At 41.8% G+C, this 19,987-nt stretch overlaps 2 protein-coding genes across 3 annotated transcripts; one reads left to right on the top strand and one right to left on the bottom strand.

Annotated features, from left to right (window-relative positions):
- Window positions 1-7,480: 7,480 nt before the first annotated feature.
- Window positions 7,481-12,908, bottom strand: lpxn (leupaxin). 2 transcript variants are annotated; one of them, XM_088313190.1, is made up of 9 exons: window positions 12,867-12,908; window positions 11,957-12,024; window positions 11,700-11,755; window positions 11,041-11,131; window positions 10,520-10,693; window positions 9,365-9,538; window positions 8,316-8,397; window positions 8,087-8,235; window positions 7,481-7,900 (listed from the first exon to the last, which is right to left on the bottom strand). In XM_088313190.1, the coding sequence occupies exons 1-9, from the start codon at window positions 12,877-12,879 to the stop codon at window positions 7,634-7,636; spliced, it is 1,074 nt and encodes a 357-aa protein (XP_088169316.1). In that variant the 5' UTR covers window positions 12,880-12,908; the 3' UTR covers window positions 7,481-7,633. The 2 variants fall into 2 exon arrangements, with proteins under 2 accessions (XP_088169316.1, XP_088169315.1); XM_088313189.1 differs by lacking the exons at window positions 11,957-12,024; window positions 12,867-12,908 and adding an exon at window positions 11,847-11,911.
- A 793-nt stretch (window positions 12,909-13,701) lies between these two features.
- scyl3 (SCY1-like, kinase-like 3) lies at window positions 13,702-19,987 on the top strand. The gene is made up of 14 exons (XM_088313409.1): window positions 13,702-13,941; window positions 14,532-14,723; window positions 14,894-15,079; window positions 15,151-15,264; window positions 15,940-15,996; window positions 16,101-16,203; window positions 16,287-16,398; window positions 16,470-16,547; window positions 16,694-16,833; window positions 16,899-17,080; window positions 17,165-17,336; window positions 17,418-17,579; window positions 18,536-19,194; window positions 19,547-19,987. The coding sequence occupies exons 2-14, from the start codon at window positions 14,559-14,561 to the stop codon at window positions 19,610-19,612; spliced, it is 2,196 nt and encodes a 731-aa protein (XP_088169535.1). The 5' UTR covers window positions 13,702-13,941; window positions 14,532-14,558; the 3' UTR covers window positions 19,613-19,987.

Below are 19,987 nucleotides of genomic sequence, written 5' to 3'. Positions count from 1 at the left end.
TGAGCATCCCTCTTCTATCTTCACATAGAGCTGTTCTGGTGCTTGACAGGAAGCAGAAGTGCTGTCAACAGGCCCGCAGCCTGTTAGGAAACAGTCTGGCTCAATCATCCTACACACACACACACACACACACACGCACGCAGTGACATGAGCACGGATCCACAGATGAAACACGTCAACAGTTAGCCGCATAGCTTCTACGGCGCCGTAAAAACAAACGCATAGAGAGGTCCAGAGTGGGAAAGTTAAAAAAAAAAAAAAAAAAGAAAGAGCACGCCTTGTATGACCGGAGGGCTCTCTCCAATAAAGAACACACACATGTACACACACACACACGCACACACACCGAGCGCTCATAGGAACGATCGAGTGAGGTCATTTTCTGTTTCTTCAGCTGATCCGGAACATGTGTTGTGCTCTGATCTATAAAAATAGAGCGACTTTATGAACATTTATTTGCGCGTGAGCCTCACGCTCTGTTTTGAGGCGTTGTGTGTGGCGATGTCACCACCTACTTGGCCTCGTTTAGACTTTCTGACATTTCCAAACATGTCCGGACCGATGTAATAACCGCCACCTTGTACTGTAGAAATAAATAGAATGACGAGGTTTAGGCCATAGAAGAAGCTCTCTTATTTTGTGATTGAAATAAAAGCATTTATTCCTTGTTAGAAATGCAAATAAAACCCTGCATACCTTTAAAGAATTTTTTTTTTTTTTTTTAGAAAAAAAAAAGAACCTGGATCAAGTGCGATCATCAATAACAATAATGCCACAGACATTTTCCAGTCCCCACAAGGGCCTCGTAGAAGAGATGAATGACTTTGTGGTTCCGATGCTCGGGCCGATGCTCGGGCCGATGCTCGGGCCCCGGTGGGAGAACCGCCAGGCAGCTTTTATTCTCCACCGGGGAAGTCGTTAATACACGAAGAGCCGCGTACATGAATGCGCAAACTTAAGTACGCCGACTCCACAAATACGCTACTGTGCATTTGCATGACATATCGTTGTGTGGTTTAAGCGCATGTGGTGTGTTTACATTTGATTGGATTACATTCTGTTAATAGGTATTAAATCTGCGAATCTGTCACACACACACACACACACATTGCTTTTTAAGAGCATGTGGATCAGATTATAATCATGAAGCGATGACAGACTGCAGAAGATAGTGATCGGTTTCTTTGGCTTTTTTTTTAACGGTCGTAAATGACTTTTTTTATGTGAATTACTGCCATCTACAGGACTGGAATGGAACGTGTACCCTTATTTTATGAGGATCACTTGAGCTTCAGTTTATTTCATTTTTTTTTTTTTTTATTATTCACCGCATTCCATGTTTATAAAGGACTGTGTTTTGTATTAGTTATTTCCTTCTTTTTTTGTCTGCTTTGACGATAACCGCTTTAGGGAATTCACACGGGAAGCCCCTGTAGTCCTTTAGTTGTCGTCATTTTTATTGTCGTCATTTTTAATGCTCATCATAAAAAAAAAAAAAATTTTTAAAACACTAAGCTCTCAATTGATCAAGATCTCAACTGCAGTTACCTCTTTCTTTTTGTATATATATATATATATATATATATTTTTTTTTTTTTTTTTAATTATGATTAGAATAACATAAAAAAAATACTAAGTACAAAAAAAGACTAAACAAACATACTAATGAAATAAAGCAACAAAAGTAAGAGTGTCCGTTCGATGACCGTTAAATCGAGGCACCAATTTACCGGTTTATGTTGGGAAAACTCAGCAGAATAAAGTACCAATACCGTAAAGTAAAATCTACCTAAGTACAGTTAGAAAGTATTTGTGGCCACCACTGAGAGGGTCGCCCGATACATTTCGCTCTGGGGAGCTGAGAACTCTTCAGCCCGCACCGTCGAGACAGTCGTCTGATTTATGAGCCGGCATTGAGCCCGTTTGGCTGTATTCGGGTACAGGGCGCACTGCTGTGATTAAAAGTCCCTTTCGGAGCGAGCCCTCCGGACCCCTCACTCATCACGCTGCACGCACCCGTCCGCAGATGACTGGATTCTGTTTTGATACGGCACCAAAGTTGACAGAGGAACATTTACTAAGTAATCGGAGCATCCAGGATACAGACTCCACTGTTCTTACAGGGTGCTGTTTGGATTTTTGTCCCACGTAAGTCTCTCTCAGGCTCGTAAAACGCACATTCCCTTCGCCGCTGAACCCGCAGATTCTTTTATTATGTAATTTTTCCACAAAAGAACGCAAGTCATAATATCCCAATTGAAATTGTATTTTGGAAACATACACTTGATGACGCTATCAAATAAAATGTTAAGAATTTAACTTTTTTTCTCGTCAGTAAATTGCGTTCATATTGTTCTTTCGTCACCGAGGATATAAAACACCTGTAATTGTTTTGGCAATATATGTTGCTTAAAAGGTTATAACACTGCAATAGCCTTGCTTATTTCTTTGTTAGCATTAAGATAGCAAACTTTTATCGGACACAGTTCTTTAGTCTGTTTAAATAAACATCTTGTAAATGTCATTTTGACAGAGTTATGACTGTGACGCCGATGCTATTTGGGCCGGAACGGTACCAAAGTCCCGGCCGCAGGGCAATGGACTGACCGGCAAAAAAGGGTCAAGTGCCCAGCTCTGATTGTCTGTTAGCATTAAGCTAGCCCACAACATGTAATTCTCGTTGTTTTATGTTTAGTTTGACAGTAAACTTCAACAAATAGAGGCAATAAACAGCTTTAGCTTCTTTGTTGAATAATTGTTTGCTAGCTGCTAAACTGTTCTAGTGTTTGCTTACAAGTTAAAAACTACTCCGCCATCATTCGCTTCTGCTTTACGGGAATGACGACTGACTGTGAGTCAAAGAAGGTTAAGAACTTTACTTTGTCATTTCTGTGTGACTCAGGTAGCGGCAGCTAGCATGTAACATTTTACAGTGTTAATGCTAATCAGTGTATCCAGCAACATTGCAGCTCTAGTTCCCTTTTGGCTTTGATTTTTTAATTTGAATGGAACGAGATTTGAACTTCAAACTTGTGAGACAGACAACCTTAGCACGGTGCTAGGTCTCACTGCGATATTCGGCTTCCACCTTTTTTTAGTACAGAAGACAACACGGTTGTTCCCACGCTCGGTTCGCTCATTCAGGAAAATTCACGTCTCAATTTTCTGCTCCTCTTTTGTCCTTCACATTTGTGATGTGTTAGAATATCAAACCTGATAAAAATCAAAACCTCAGCCCATCAATGCTGGCAAAGCATTTCTTATTTTGAAATGTGTTTCACATTTTATGTGATTATTGTATCACTGAACATGTTCATGAGCAACTTGGATTGGGAGTCTAAATGAACCACAGAGTTAGTAATATAAGATATAATCCCTTAATGGAGACTTGACTGTGTAATATTTCCATAGATGGACATAATATTATGGCGGAAAAGTGAAGGAAATGAAAATGAAGAAATGATGCCAACTTTCCTGTTGATTTGGCTTTATTGGCTACCGTACCGTTATAGATACGTACAGTTAAGCCCAAAATGATTCATATCCTGGCCAAATTTACTGCAAGGGATTTTTTTTTATTTATTTATTTATTTATTTGTTTATCTATTGATTGTGAAGCTTCACATCTGCAAATGAGACAATAATGTGATAATTAGACTGGATGAACTTGTTATGAATATTTAGAAGACATTAATTGTTCAGGCAATTGAATATTTTGTCAAAAAGCACCAAAAAAAAGAAAAAAAAATGTCGGTTTGGGTTTTTGTGATTTTCTTCTTTTTTTTTTTTAGGTGATTTATTACAATGATGCAATATTTTTTTTCGTTCCAACTGCGGTGTGAGGATAAATTTAATATATTCTTTAAGATACAATTACAATTTATTTTATATATATATATATATATATATATATATATATTTTTTTTTTTTTTTTAGGAGCAGCCCAGGATGGAGCTGACCCTCAGAAATAGGCCAAACACCAATTCCGGACCTCTGCCTCTTGCTTTAATGACTCCTTCTGGTGTGACTGTAACCTACTAATTCGCAATGCTCTTCTCCGCATTCTCGCCTTTGAGCAAACCACAAGACTGTTTAAACCTCAAGAGGCAGATCGGTTCTGTTGGGCGTCATTACAGGCATCCATTACCGTTTCAAGAAAATCCCATAATGATGTGGAGACTGGCGGCCACACAGGCATTGGATTTGGATACGCAGCGTATCGACATCGGGTCTTGTCCCAGCCTTTAAATCCGTCTGGTCATTATATAATCCCGCCCCCCCTGCACGGGGAACGAAACCTCAACCTTGACACCTGATCTGCTTCAGAGGCGTCGACCAACTTTGACCTAAAGTGTACCATTCCAAAATCCTTCCCAATGGCTGCTTCATTCGACCAGCGCCACAGATCCCAGACTTCCCCGGACGTTTTGCACCCTGGCACGCCGTTCTCTCCACCCACACAATGATGCAGCGTTATGAAGCCATCCATCATCCTGACAGGCTGCGATGAAAAAAAAAAAAAAAAGGCTCACTGTCTCTTCCTTTCCCATGAAACCCAAACCAGTTTGCTTTGTGGGCAGCATTAAGTTCCAAACATGCATGAGCCAATACCATCTGGGTGAACCGCTGTAAAATTTGAGGATACACAGCTACAAATGACAAAAATTAAAACGTTAGCTTGCTAGTCACTGCTTGCGGTTAACTGGGTGATGACAGATATTCCTGAGCAGGACGGTCGATCTCTCCGGCTCGGTAACAAACGGCTCGTGGAGCAGTGGTTGGTGACCACAAATTTAAACCATAACTGTACCACAAATTATGATCCCAAAACAATTTAATTTCAAATTCATCTATCAAAAACACTCTTAAAGACAAATGATTCTGTTAAAATTCAACCACAGTGCATAAGTGGCAAAGTCTCTTGAAGTTCTTCCGCTAACAACCCATTCTAAACTGAGCTCCTCCGTCACGTTGTCTCGTAGAAGAGATGTATCACTTCAACGTAATTCCCTCACGCCAATGTCCTGCTTTGGCGCCATCTTGTGGCATCTTGGTATATTTCAGGAAGCGCACCAAACTAGTTTTTCAGCAAACAACTGGCGGCACTGCTTTCAGACTTCACCCGACCCGCCACATATATTGAATATATTGACACTGGTAATTTAAAAAAAAAAAAAAAAGAGTAGGCGATTACTCTATTTTTCCTAAGTGGTTGGGAGAACACCATTTGTTTCACACAAAAGCGCCACTGTGTATTCAGCAAGGAGGGCCAACAAGAAACATTGGCAGGGGCTGTTGGCAAAATCCGATTGAAAGACTTAAAAGGGATTGCCGTAAATTTTTTTGTCATTTTCCAAAGAACCTCCCATAGCGTTGGCCCTCGAGAGCTGACTCCATTTAACCCATAAAAGCAAAAAAAAAATTGTTTTAAGGATCAGTGGGCGCACACAGAGGAGGCAATACGTGTGTGTGCGTGAACAGCGTGATATTTCTTTTGGACAGAGGAAGCAGTCATGGTATCAGGTGTGATACCTGCACTGGCACCAGAGAAAACACGGCTAAAGTGGAGGAGCTGGCGCTGGATGGAATTTATTACCGAGGGGTTGAAGTTGTATTTTATTTTATAAAGTCACACGGAAACCCTTCTGGTTCGCTGAAGGTTTTGCAGACACAAACATTATACACAAGTCTGGTTAAGAGGTTTGGATTTCAGTGGTTCACCTTCTTGCCCTCGTCTCCCACAGTGTTCATTATGCCCCCCCCCCGACCTGAATTAATTAAGTAATCAAAAATTTAAATTTGTGTTTCATTTCCAAAAAAGAAAATGATTAAAAATTATTTCAGTACCTTTGACCCAATTATTTGACAGTTAAATTAATTCATGCATATTAAACTTCTGTTTCCCTTCCCTGACTAAAAGGCAATTAAGTTATTTTATATTTAAATACATATTTAAATGTTCCATTAATTTCTTTTATATAGTACATATATTTAAGTTAGGAATATCTTAAAAATACCCCCAAAATTTGTTTTATGGGTTTCATTTATAGTTATAGTATAAAGTAGAAATGACATATAATTTACAATAAATTCTATATAAATATGAATATATATCATAAATATATATATATAAATAATACAAATAATTGTGTTTTTATTTTATATTGTCATATATGTATAATGAACATCAAATCTATAGGGCCATTATTTAATATATTTATCGTTTGATTTTACAGTGTCATATTGTTTACCTTTTGTTCTTGACAGCATCATATGCGCAAAATTAAACGATCTGAAGTCGACCGGTTGGATTGCTGGACTTCACTTAACGCTGTATCGACACTCCTTCCATGATGCAAAAGCAGACTATATGAGAGGAGAGTGATGACAGCATGATTAATGCCCACCTCTGCAAGCACTCACAAAAACGAGTCTGAGCGAGTGGTCCAGAGAAAAAGCTGAAGGAAAGCATCTCGTCGGGCCAACAAAAACGAAGCGCCACGCAGCTCACGATAGGATGCTGCACAAGGTCAACTGAAGTTACGCGAGTCAACTCAAAGGCGCAGTTGGGTCACTTTATAAGAAGGTTTTTCTAAAAGTGACGTTACGCTAATAAAAGCGCCGTTTTCTACTTTTATGCGTGCGCCGTGGCTCCATGTTACTTAACACTTCCGAAGTTTAACGATCTCGTTTTATTTCCTTCTTTCTATATAAACATTTTTGGCTCTGTGTGAGAAGAACTGGACAGGTATTAAACTTGTTTTGAGCATCGGCCAAAATGGTGCGTTTGAGGACATTGGGAAATTTAAAATCTACAAGTCTTACATAGACTTCACATAGACAGATTTGAACAAAGCTATGTTAGAAATGTCTTTCAAACGAGTTGTCCCTTTTTTATTTATAGTGGCAAATGAATCATATCACTTAACATGCAAAGTACATCGACGGTATAATTTTCCTAAAAAAAAAACACGAGAGCACTTAGTGGTTGATCCATCTTTCGTCACCCAGAGTGAGTTGTTTGAGTGCCGCAGCAATGTTTGGCCGCTCCAGCTACAGTAAAAACGACTTTGTTGACTCGAGCCCCTTCATCAATCTTCCGCGTGCTGCTTCAAATGAGTCTGTGTGGAGAATGAAAAGAGTGTCCGCAGGCTGAAATGCTCGTGTTGGCGGCCACTTGGTTAGTCGGTGTCGTGAAGAAAACTCAGGTTGGCACGACGACAGTGTGCTCCAAAAGCAAAGCCTAAAATTCCCATCGTCCATTTAAAACATTGGGGCGTATTTTGGTTGACTGGCGCCCGTGCGCTTGGCATAAAGGCGGGCGTAACTTCATTTTCATGACAGTCATACCAGAGGGAACAGGAAAGGCTTGTCGCTGTATGCTTTGAATGGGAGAGAAAGCGCCATCTAGTGGACAGTACACCAAATTGAACATCAAGGATCACAGTAGATGAATGGGGGATCCAAAATGGCATTTTCAGTGGGACTTTTTTTTTCCCGCAACAAACAAATGTGTCGTTTTCATGACAATTCCAAAATGAAGGAAAAGGGAACATCCTCTGGACAGCTCCACTTACCTGTACAATAAAATCCTAACCACAGCCGCCAAGCCGTAAGTGACCCAAAAAACACATCACACTAAGAGTTTGTGAAAGCACGTCGAGCAGTACGGTCTGCCTTTGTGCTCCTGAAAGATTCCCTGACTGAGCTGCCGCAGACAGAAGGCGCACACAAAGTGCTCCGGGTGAAACTTGCTATCCAGAGCTGAGATGCAGCGGCCCACGATAGGCTGACGGCACTTGCCGCACAACGTCCCCTGGCGCGAGTGGAAGTGCGTTTGGCACAGCGGGCGGCCGTCCAGCTCCATGAAGCGGCCGTCAGAGAAGGGCTTCAGGCAGTCCTGAAAGGCGCACAGGTAGCAAAAAGTACTCACACTGAGTAGAACCTCTCTTTATGTCTCTTGTTATCCGCTGAGGTTGACAAAAAAAAGGCGTAGAAAGAAAATATCATAACAAAGAGGGTAGATTTTAGAGACAAGATGGCGAGATAACTCCGAACTATGTACATGTGAGGATGAGGAGCTCACCGCGCAGACGAAGCATTCGGGATGCCAGGTGTCGTTGGCAGCGGTCAGGTAATTCTCCGTCACTGACCCCCCACAGCCTGCGCACTTGGGGGCAAAGAGGCGATAGAAGTCTCCGGAACAATAAGGCTTCCCATCCTTCTCCATGAAACCTTTTTGAACAAACGTTCCCAATGACGTCATCTGCTCCTTTTTTTCAGAAGGCCCGCTTGCTCGGGTTTCATCGTATTACCGTCATCGCCAAAGAAATCGCCACAGTGTGCGCAGAAAAAGTGATCTGGATGCCAGGTCTGGTCCAAAGCTGTCAGGATGTTCTGGAACATCGAATAGCAACATGTTGCATGGGATGTTGACAGTAGCAATTAGCTTGGTTTAGCTTATTATCTTATTTTAGCTTTGTTTGGCTAAGTTATTGTGAGATTTTTAAAACGGTAAGAGACACTGTTTTTTTTCAGGTTTTTTACTGGCATTAATAGCCTTTAATTTTAATTTAATTTAATCAGCAAGTGCAAATGACCGAGTGACCTAGCTGGTCCGCTAATACAGCAAGCTACCGCTATTCAAGAAGTGTGCTGTGAATCGTGCAAAACGGTGAGAAATCTGTCATTCATTTTCCACACGGATTAGGACTTGGAGGAAAAACAGAGAACTTCCAAAGGGATCTTTAGGATCATTTCAACCTAATAAAAGAAGCTAAAGTGCTAAAAAGCGCAACTAGCTTAAATTACACAACATCATTATAACACAAGCTAATGTAGTCGCCTGTAGCGTACCACCGCTCGTTAGAACAAATTCTAGCTAGCCACCTGTACACTTTCAGTCGCTTTATTGAACGAGTGGTAACAAAATAAACAAGAACATATTCCACAAGTGATGCCCAAGGAACTCAACATTGAGATTGGCTAATGGTTAGCTAGCTAACGGCAAGTCTACTCTCTAATTCACTCGACGGGCCACGCTCAGCCATTTTTGTCGTTAGGTGTGAACGTGAGAGTAGAAACTGAACTCAATTTGTATTTAGAAAACTGAATCAGGGAAATATACAGAATTTAACTTTCCGTGAGGATCCAATCAGAAACATAATTGCATCATTTTGAATCCAGTTTCAACTTTATCGGACTTCAGTGCCAATGTAAAACATCCAAATGTGTTTTTCAGTTGGATTTTTCAAATTCAAATCTAACCGATTCAAATTTAGTTTTAGTATTTCAGCCAGTAGGATGGATTCCTGCCTGTTGTTGCGTAATATTGCCGACAGTCAATGATTGAACGACCTAGTACCTGCACAATGGGCCCTTTGCAGTAGGCGCAGCGTGGCGCAAAAAGCTGCTCGTAGTCTTCCCGGCAGTACGGGCGACCGTCCCTCTCAAAGTAGCCCGTGGTGCTCAACTCCGTCTTGCACTCGGCACACACAAAGTGCTGCGGGTGCCACATTTCACCCAACGCCGCGATGAGCTGAAGACAGCAAAGAAGCAGCTCATTATAAACTCTCTTACATGAGTGATACAATGTCACGCACTACACAACGCTGTCAAACGCACGACTGAAATTCTTGTATACACACACAACTGAAACACTCCTACGTCAACACTGAAACGCTCTCATACACATATGTGCCACACTCTCACACACTTCTAAAACAATTTAGTACTCACCGCTGAGATGTTTTAACACACACTACTGAAAGGCTCTCACACACACTATTGAAACACTCGCACAAACTGAAAAAAATACAACCAACTGAAATGCTCTCACACACCACAGAAATTCTCTCATACACACTAATGAAAAACTCTCACACGGACTACTGAAATTCGCTCCCACAATTAATGAAACATGCACACAACTGAAACACTTTGAGATGGACTATTGTTTTTTTTTCGCTGACTTAACACCCAATAAACACTCTCACACATGACTGAAACTCTCTCAGGTTCTGAAAGTGTTTTCGTTCCGACACTTACTGAAATGCTGTCACACTCATGAAATGTTTTCACTCATACTTACTAAAACATTGTCATTCACATTGGATTTTGTTCTGGCCACAAACACTACTGAAGCTCTCTCACACTACTATTAAAGTGCTCTCACATTAACCACTAAAACATTCTCACACCGCTGCTGAATTTCTTCTGCTTTCTTAGACTACTTAAAAGCTCTCTCACACTCACACGTCTCAATGTTTTGGGCTGACACTCACACCCACACACACACACACACACGCCTAAAACGCTCTCAGGCTCAGTGTTTCCTGTGTGTGAGTGAAACCGATGTCCGTCATAAGTGCAAGAGCATTTCATAGCGTGGGTGAGAGGTCGTCTAAAATCTTACATTTGAAAGGCCCTGTTGGCTCCTCATGCAGTCAATTCATTTCTACAACAACGTGCTGCCGTCCGTGCTGTTCATTTTTGAAAGCCTTTTTTTTTAATTAATTACCTTTCCCACTATAACTTTGTTACAGGCTGCACAGAGGCCCTTGGCTGTCGTGTGGACTCCAATTTTTTCCAAGTCAGTTGTCAGTCCTCCGAGAAGATCATCAATGCTGTCTGTTTCATTGTTTGTTTTTTTCTCAACGGGCCGCTCCTCCGAAAGCGGCGATGATGCTGCGTCCTAAATGAAGACAGAAGGCCGGACATGAGTAGTTTGCTCAAAGATTGAGTGATGACCATGCGGGCTTGCGTCAGGATCCAAATTGGAACAATGCTGCCCCCTCTTGAGGAAAGTGCTTAGGTTCACAAATTAAGCCACTCATTCCTTTTTCTGCATAAACTTGGAATCTGGAATCTGCCTGGGATCATTTTTGAGGCGTGATTTGGGGAGTACATAGAGACAAATAACCATTAACATTTACGCCTAAAAGGGGGGAAATTGGAGAAACCCAAACTGCACACAGAAAAAGGCCCATTTGGAGATTCAAATTCTGACTAGTGGGAGACACTAAGCGACACGATACTCACCTCTGATCCCAGGCTCATCAGCTCTTGCAAAATGGAGTCCAACTCTAGGGTGGGTGAGTCCTGGGAATCTGCCTCAGAAAGCGGCGGCTCGCTAAAACCCCACAAGAGGCCAAGACATTAGCATTTCAATTATGTATTGAACAACGTATAACATGTCTTTGTTCTGACTGCTCAGTCCAATATGGCCAAAGTGACAAGAAGTCAACGTCAAGACCTGTTTCACAGGCACACACAATATTCCTCATTCTGAATCTTTGCCAGAATGTAATTCAAGTTAAGTGTAAGAGTTATTACATTTTCGATTAAATTTGATCCTTTACTTATATAAAGTATTGTAAGGAATTGGGTTATCTGTTATATGTTCTTGTGTTGACGTTCGTGTTTCGCTGAGTTGTGTTGTTTCCGAGTTTTATGAATGCATCACGCGACTCGCTGGACGAGAGAGAGAGAGAGAGCGAGAGAAAGAGAGAGAGAGGGAGAGAGAGAAAACGAGTGATCCTTTGTGCTGATGACCGTTACGGCAAACAGAGCCGTTTTGTAAGAATAAAAACGACGGAAATTAAATGGAGGTCGCTACAGTATATTAAAATGCCTGTTGGCAAAAGTTGGACCTGAAAGGAAAAAATGAGTTCAAATATAACTAATGTGTGAATGAACACCTGTCAAGTCGTAGGTTCGATCCCTTTTTTGGTCCAGTGCAGACAGCAGGTGGCCTCTGCAGAAATAAAACAAACAAACAATAGACAAAAAAATTAAGTTGTTCTTTTTAAATGATAATGTTTCACTAGTCGCCACTGCAATATTACCTCTTCTATCCAGCCCAGTTGCCCATTTAAAAAAAAAATCAAACGTGAGCCTTAATTGAGCAAAAAAGTCTACGTGTTGCAATGTGAAATTGTGTTTCCTATACGCTTACATCTTTTACGGTTGAACTACTGCCTTCTGAAGTAGTCGGATTGAGGGCGAGCTCCTCCAAAAGCAAATCTAGAACACAAAAAGCAGGTTCAAACACTCTCTGGGATTGACACAAGCGCGATATTCATGCGTCAGATTAATATCACTCTTGGAATCGAAGATTTTAGCCGCTCGTTGTGATTGTGTTTCTTGTAAAGCTCGTCTCAGAGGACAGAAATGTGGCAGTCATCTGTTTGAGGTTAATTTGTGCAAACAGGTTTCCTCAGGAAGTGATACAATCACTTTTTACAGAAGTAAAACTAAAGAATCTCGTGGAAAATACGCATCCGTGTTCAACTCAAGCTTGGTGCATCTGCGCAGATATTAATGATGGTATTAATCGAACAATACATTTCTTATTCTGGAATAACCCCCACTAAATATTTTTGCCCTTATTTTGCTGCTTTTATATCATACTGGAAGTACCACAAGGATAATCATGTTAAATTAATTAATTTTCAAGCAAAAGTGATCATTAGTAACTTTGTAAAGGCAAATTTGGGATATTTTTGTTGAGCACTAAATCTGAGTGGATTGTGAATGTGCACCATTAAGTTAATGATTAGATATTTTCAAGATATTAGAATAAAAAAAAATCCTCTCCAAAATAATCTTTTTTCGGGAGACCCCAAACACAGAAAGTTTGTTGGACAGTTAGCATTGCATCATGAAATTAATTTAAAAAATAACACCCACGCGCGTGGATTAATAGTAGAGATTTGAAAAAAATTTTTTTTAAAAGAATTCGGTTTAGGCCCGACACCAGCCTATAACGTGTTCTAAATCATGAATAAGATCACTTTGCCTTAGAATTAAAGTTAAGTGATTTATTTGAGGATGACTGAAAATATGTAGGAAAATTTTTGCCTTACCAAGCTCATCCATGTTTCTCTCAGACTGAATCTGTTTGAGTGTTGTTGTCCCCCCCCCCACCCCCCACTCCCTGCAAGTGCTCAAGTAGCCAACCACAAGTCACAGCTTCACTTCCTCTGATATTTTCTGTTTTGTTGCTGAAGTCTGACTTTTTTCTTAAACTCACCCATTCTTATAATCACATATTGTGAATGCAATCACCTGAAAAAGGGGACAGTGACCAAAACAGAAAAATACGCAATACAGTATGCTTAATTAATAAGTAATACATTTTTTCCCTTCTTGTCTGTCCATATTCTTAGTCAACCTGGTCATTGTATACTGGAAAGGTTCAATTGAGGAAACTGGAGTCTTGTGTTTTTGTTTTGTTTTTCCAACCATTTTTCCTAAAATAAATTACATGGGCAAATACACTATTAATAGAATGAATTTTACATCAACTACACCCAAAGATTCCCCCCCAACAAATGAACAATTTAAAAAGTGTCCAGTGCAACGTAAAATCAAGTTATATTTTTTTTAATAAAACAATATTTTAATAAGTTCAATAACTAATCAAAAAAGGGCTTCCATATGGAAGAAGTCGTTTGCAATTGCGTCACAACCTCACACCACTGGAGTCGAGACCATTAACACTGAAAACAAGGGGGAGTTATTTTTATCGTCCCGGTGTATTTTATCACCTAGAAATTCTCAGAACCTGATTTGTTTTTTTTTTGTTTATAATAGTTTATTATATAAATCACTGTATTAATATGTCTAAAATCAGACAAATCGGACAAAAACGTTTTTTTAAGCGTGAATGTATCACCCCCGTATCTGATGGGTTCATCTATACCGGAAATGTCCGTGTTTACAGCACGTTAGCGTTGTCCAAATGAAACGAATTTCGGTTTCTTTCATTTTTTTAAACAACAACTTGACCATTTAGTCGCGTGAATTAATAAGTCTTATAAAGCGACGTTTGGTAGTTTGGACGCGGCCCGTGCTACGGCGAGTCGTAGCAATGGCCAGCTGGCGAGACAACTAGCGAGGCTGGCTAAACTCGTCCTCGCTGCCAGAGGAGTCAAGCAGGTAAATGAAGCTTACAAAGTGGCGCATGTGCGTAATGATGGCTTTGCACGAAATTTCTCGTGTTGCCGAAATACGGCTTGATTTTGAAAAAAAGCAAACAATAACAAAAATGTGTTGTGTACGCCGTGTTTACAGGACTTGCCTAATCTAATTTTCTTACTTGAAAATGAAGGAACATAGCTCACCAACCGATTATCAGTATGTTGATAAACAATCCCGGTTAACGATAGCATATGCGCATGGTATTGTATTAATGTTACGATCAACATTTTTGTTTTTCAAATCGAACATTTCTAGAATTGTGTTTGGCGTGTATCCAAGTTCTCTATTATCATAATTGTGATTGTTATTATAAATCTGTGTCTTTAGCATTATTAGTGTCAACTAAAGACAAATATACAGATATGGGATGTGTACATGCTCTCTGGTTCAGGTTAAAACAAAACAAAAAAGCCTTTTTGCTGAAAGATTTTTAAAACGTGCAAGAGGGTGAACCACGATATTATCCACAACGGATATGACGTCACGGGAATCTGTGTAAAGAGCCCATTCATGTCCAGGTGAGTGACTTTGCGCACGGCCTCCTTCAGGTGCGGTGCGGTGGAAGGTGAGGGGACATGGGCGCGGAGAGCAGTGCCGTGCGGAGCTGCACGCCAGAGGAGCCGCTCCTGAGCCTCCCCTTCGGTCTCACCATGTTCTCGGCGGTGCTCCAGGATGGGAGGGCCGCTTCCGTGTTTGTCCACAAGCGTGGCAATGAAGATAAGGTCAATAAAGCAGCTAAGGTATGTTTATTTGTTGCAATTTCTAAACCAGTGTTATCGTTGGGAGGCCGTACAGGTCAGTTACAAATCTCAGCCCAATCAGTGATATAAAAGTCTACAAGATGATTATAAGGATAGAAAAAAGTGAAATATACGCCTTTTGAATGCCATGCAACTCACTTCCGCCGTAGCACCTGAAGACCCTGAGGCACCCGTGCCTGCTGCGCTTCCTGTCGTGCTCGGTGCAGGACGGCAGCATCCACTTGGTGACGGAGCGAGTCAAGCCTCTGGAGCTGCTGCTGGACGGGCTCTCGCCCGAAGAGATTTGCGCTGGAATCTACGACCTCCTGCAGGCACTTGTCTTTCTGCACGAGAGAGTGAGCTACAATTTTATTGCAAAAAAAAAAAAAAATGGAATGTTCGCTAACCCGTCACCCTGAACCGCCAGGGGAAATCAAGCCACAACAACGTGTGCATCTCGTCTGTATTTGTCAGTGAAGATGGACATTGGAAACTGGGAGGGATGGAGACAGTCTGCAAGTTCTCGGAAGCAACTCCAGAGGTATGATGACGTTAGAAGAAAAAACAAAAAACAAATTGACCGTGCGATGTCTTGCACTTCAAGAGATTCATAAGTTGCTGTATGTCAGAAAATGTTTCTTAAAGCAAGATTTGTGGCGTTATTGATTATTAAATTAATAGAATACAACCCTCACATTAAGGTTGACCTCCCAACATACAACACAATACAACTTCATTTATATATCGCATTTCACAACAGCTGGAGCAAAGATCTTCCAGGAAAAAGCAAATTTTAGAACCCTTGACTGATGGAATCTCTCTGCGCATCATCACTTGTTTTGTATGAGGTGACTGCTAAGATGACAGGACGCCGACTAGAACATCAGAACCACTTTAAATAAGACTTGGGTAGCTAGAGCATGAGTCTGATTGTGAATGGTTAATGCCGAACACTGCCATAGCCAAGTTTTGAGAGGGTGTGAACACTTTTGCAACCTCATTATCTTGGTTATTTTTACCTCCCCTCTCAAAAGGTTTTGGAAATATTTAGCTTGGTCTCAGTTTTTTTTTTTTTTTTTTTTTTTTAAACCCAACCAAAATCTAGCATTTGAACAGGGGTGTGTAGACTTTTTATATCTATTTTATGTTTTGGGTGGAGAGAAAAACTGTCCTAAAATATACATCTACATGACGCGCGATGTTCTCTTTTCCTCAGTTTCTTGTGAGCATTCAGAGCGTGAGAAACGCCAGCTGTGTTCCACCAGAGGAGCAGGTCAGCGAACGACACACACACACACACACACACACACACACACACACACACACACACATTCTCCAAGAGACTTTTGGAGTCCTAAAGAAAAATCTTGTTTTCAGGTGGAGGGCTTTAAAATGCTTCCAGATAAACACGCCCACTCTCGGGACTGTTACTCGTTTGGCTCCATGCTGCAGGCCCTCCTGCCTCTCTTGAACGGTTACGGTGAGTAAAGTGACCTCACCCTTTTCCCGGTAAACGTGACATGTTTCTGAACATAAAGCCGTTTGCTCGTCCCTCCCCTCCAGCGTCGCAGGAGCTGTCCGACAGTCTGAAAAAGACGCTGCAGGCGGGCCCGCTGAACTCTGACCCCTCGTGTCGGCCGGCCCTCAGCTCCCTGCTGACTCATGATTTTTTCAGGTGCGCTCGCCGTGGGCCGCCCCGTCGCTCGCCGAGCCGTCATTTGTTCATACGCTTGTTCATGTGCGCAGGAACGACTTTCTGGAAGTGATGAACTTTCTGACCAGCCTCACGCTGAAGACGGAGGAAGAAAAAAACGAGTTCTTCAAGTGAGGAGCGGGATTATTTTTCGGGTTGAATTTCAATTGGGTAGTTTTGCTGTTGTCTAATTCCAGATTGTCTCCAAAGTGTGAGGCGGACGTGCTAACCACTGGCACGCACAATTTGAAATGAATCGGCTCTTACGTTTGCACAGATTTCTTCTCGACCGAGTCCAGAGCCTTCCCGAAGAGCTGACGGCCACCCGTCTCGTCCCCAAACTTCTCAACTCCTTGGTGTTTGCCGAGCCGATGGCGGTCAAAAGCTTTCTGCCGCATCTCCTCAAGCCAAAGAAGGGTAAGACGAAAGGCGCTCGGAGGAATTCACTCACGACAAGCGCCTCGTCTCGTGTGCCGTCGCAGATTGCAGCAGCGGTGAGGAATGCCTGCTGTCTGTGGGCCTTTACCGTAAGCACGTCATCCCGCAGCTGCTCAAGCTCTTCAAAGTCAACGAGGAGCACGTGCGGATGGTGTTGTTGGTGCACATCCACATCTACGCTCAGTTCTTTTCCCACGAGGAGCTGAAGACTCAGATTTTACCTCAGGTATGTTGTCACTTCATGATGACATCCTTGCACAAACACAAAGAAAAAGCAGTGATTTTTTTTTTGTAATTCTTCCCCATGTAGGTTTTGCTCGGGATGAGAGACACCGACGACACTCTGGTTGCCATGACGCTGCAGAGTCTGGCCGTGTTGGTGCCTTTGCTTGGCGCTCAGGTGGTGGTGGGAGGAGAAAGAACTAAGGTCTTTAAACGCTCCACTCCCAAATTCAGCAGGTCAGCAGAGGCCACGCCGGAAAGTAAGTCAGCCATTGACAAGAGCGGCCATTTTAAATCGCCAGTTCAGGGGGAGGATGAACGTTTTTATCTTGTGATTGTAGCGTCACCCGTCCACATCATCGCAGGCTCCTTCCCTCAGATGGAGCAGCCTTCCAAGGGTTTGAATTTGTTCCCCAGACCACCTGAAGAGCTTAAGGGCACCACGGAACGATTTGGGGGCAGAAGGGAGATTTCGAGAAGCTACATGCTGGAACCGACATCAGGTATGACAACGTGGGATGGTGCAAATTTATTTTGCAGGCTTTTTGATTTCCTTTTAATGAACAACTTGTTTAGTTTTAGTCACAGCGCAATTTTAACGACTTATTGAACAACCAAAGAAACATGGACTTGATTCATACCTGAGTTAACAGGCAACTACACTCTAATTGGCTGATGCACACGTCACTCGCCACTATCACGTCACAAATACTACAGTCAGTGTCGATTGGATGGTTTGGCGACAAATATTTTGTATTGCGTTATAATGCAAATTTTTTTTTTTATCTGACTAATCGACAGGATCAATGGTAGAATAATCAAATCTGAAAATAGTTGATAGTTGCAGCCATGTTGTTTTTAATCAGGAAAAAAAATGGTAAAGTCATGTGTAAAAAGTAGCGCTGTCAAGCAATTAAATCTTTTAACAAATTAATCACAAAAAATTTCCATAATTAATTGTGATTAATCCCATTTTTCAACTACAATTTTTTTTTTATCTTTTAACAGATATTTAATTGAATAATATCTTGGAATGAATGCAAAATCACCAAATATGAAGTATATTTAATTCAAAGACTGTTCTAAATAGATTTCTTTGACTATAATCTAAATGCAGACCTCTTTACAGGCATTTTTCTTAGAAATATTTCTCAAAACTGCCCACAGGCACCACACTCCAACAGTGTTGGTTTGCAAGTTTGTGTGTTTTTTTCTGAGATGATGTGCTGAATTGTAACATATGTAAATAATTTTTTAAGTAAATCAAACTGATTTAACTTCGTTTAAATATTTTAACGAGTTAGAAAAACATTGATTAATCTCCGGAGTTAACGCTTTAATTTTTTTCGGGTTCCGTTGTTTTTTTTTTGTCTGTTTTTTTTTTGTAAAAACATAAAATAATGTAAAGAAACAAGCTGTTTTTTTTTTTTTGTAACAGGAAAGCGTATTTGCGTTACAGGTATCAGTAAACCGACGTTTCTTTCCTTAAATGGATTCCGTCAGCACGGTGACACCGACTCTTCCAGCCCAGAGGAGGCAGCGCACTCAGCCAAAGGCCGCGGAGAGGACTGGCCCGACTGGAGCGATCCCGACGAAGGCGAGGACAGCAAGAGCCAGCCGGTCCGCATCCTCATCGAGGCCTCGGATGCAGCCATACCACATCAGACAGTTGAAGCTGAAGAAGAGCCTTGGGATGACTTTGAGGACACCGAAGCCAGCAGCGAGGCCTCTCCTGCAGCTCCGGTTGTATTCACAACGCCCCCTGGTGGACAAACCACTGAACCGCTAAGACTGGGAGCTTCCAAACCCCTCAAACTGAGCTCCACGGCACGACTGGCCAATCGGGCCTCATTAGACCCCAAGCCTGCAGGTCTACTGACTCGTGAGGACATGGGAGGTCTCGGGGAAGAGTTCACCATCAAGGTGAAGAAGAAGCAGCGGCAAGAAGTAGACCCAGAGCTGGATTTGTTTGCAGACATGGTGCCGGATATCAAGCTGTCTTCTTCGGCTTTGCTCATACTGAGCGCGAGCGGCGACGCCGCGCTAACATCACACAACGCTGCTCTCGACACAACAACAATGCTGTCGGCCAAGTTTGCCGCTGCCAGTGTGGCGGAGGTGAGTGGACAACATGGTGTCGCTGCGTAATCTGTCTGTCATTCCACATTGCCAATAAATACATTTTAGGTTCATTGTAAATTCAAAATTGTGAGTGGGTGTTAATGCGAGTGTTATTATATTGAGCCCGATAATTGGCCCGGCCGATAATCGGTCTATCGCAAGTGTGAACGTTGAATGATGCACCTCGCACGTCAATGCACTAAATCAGCTCTACCTTTCAGTGTGCCAAATGGATGTAGAGATGAAGTCACACCGTGGGAATATCATATTGCTTGTTGTATTGGGAGTGATTGGATAGAAGCTAACAAATCAACGGTGGCCAATGAAAACGTGTCTTTCTGTATCACAGGGTGAAGCAGACGGTTGGGGCGATGGGGACGACCTGAACTGGGAAGATGAAAATGGTTGGGGATGACGTTTTCCAAGAACCCACTCTGGAACACTCAAATAAAATAAAAGAAACCCTTAAGATGTACCAACTCTGATTTTCAACGCAAGAATGACTTGCCTTTGTTTATTCAACTGGAAGGAATCAATGCTGATCAGAAAGGTGGTGGGCGGGTGTAAATGAAGCCATTTTTGATTGCTTGCCAATGGACGCGGATGTTGCCGACTGAACATATGGTGGGAAAAAAAATATGCCAACTTTGCTAAGGGCATGTGATGTGTCAGGTTTTATGTCCAGAGGACTTGTTGCACTTTGAATGAATGTGAAATATGCGTTAGATTAATTTATTAGTGGCTTTTTTGGGGAGGTTGCTGGTGAAGTAATAAAGCGTTTAAGAAACCA

The sequence above is a fragment of the Idiotropiscis lumnitzeri genome, chromosome 13 (assembly GCF_059441095.1).
Source record: "Idiotropiscis lumnitzeri isolate Australia: NSW breed Sydney's pygmy pipehorse chromosome 13, RoL_Ilum_1.0, whole genome shotgun sequence".
NCBI classification, from domain to species: Eukaryota; Metazoa; Chordata; class Actinopteri; order Syngnathiformes; family Syngnathidae; genus Idiotropiscis; species Idiotropiscis lumnitzeri.
Note: the sequence above shows the minus strand (reverse complement) of the source record. Positions and strands in the feature narration are given on the sequence as shown.

Bases quoted from the DNA above. Each gene is read 5' to 3' on its own strand.
- scyl3 (XM_088313409.1), top strand. From the start codon at position 14,559: ATGGGCGCGGAGAGCAGTGCCGTGCGGAGCTGCACGCCAGAGGAGCCG. The intron at 14,724-14,893 runs GTATGTTTATTT...CTTCCGCCGTAG, and splicing joins AGGTCAATAAAGCAGCTAAG to CACCTGAAGACCCTGAGGCA. The intron at 16,399-16,469 runs GTGCGCTCGCCG...TCATGTGCGCAG, and splicing joins CTGACTCATGATTTTTTCAG to GAACGACTTTCTGGAAGTGA.
- lpxn (XM_088313190.1), bottom strand. The intron at 11,756-11,956 runs GTAAGCGTATAG...TTATTTCTGCAG, and splicing joins GTAGTTCAACCGTAAAAGAT to AGGCCACCTGCTGTCTGCAC. The intron at 8,398-9,364 runs GTACTAGGTCGT...TCGATGTTCCAG, and splicing joins GCAAAGGGCCCATTGTGCAG to AACATCCTGACAGCTTTGGA.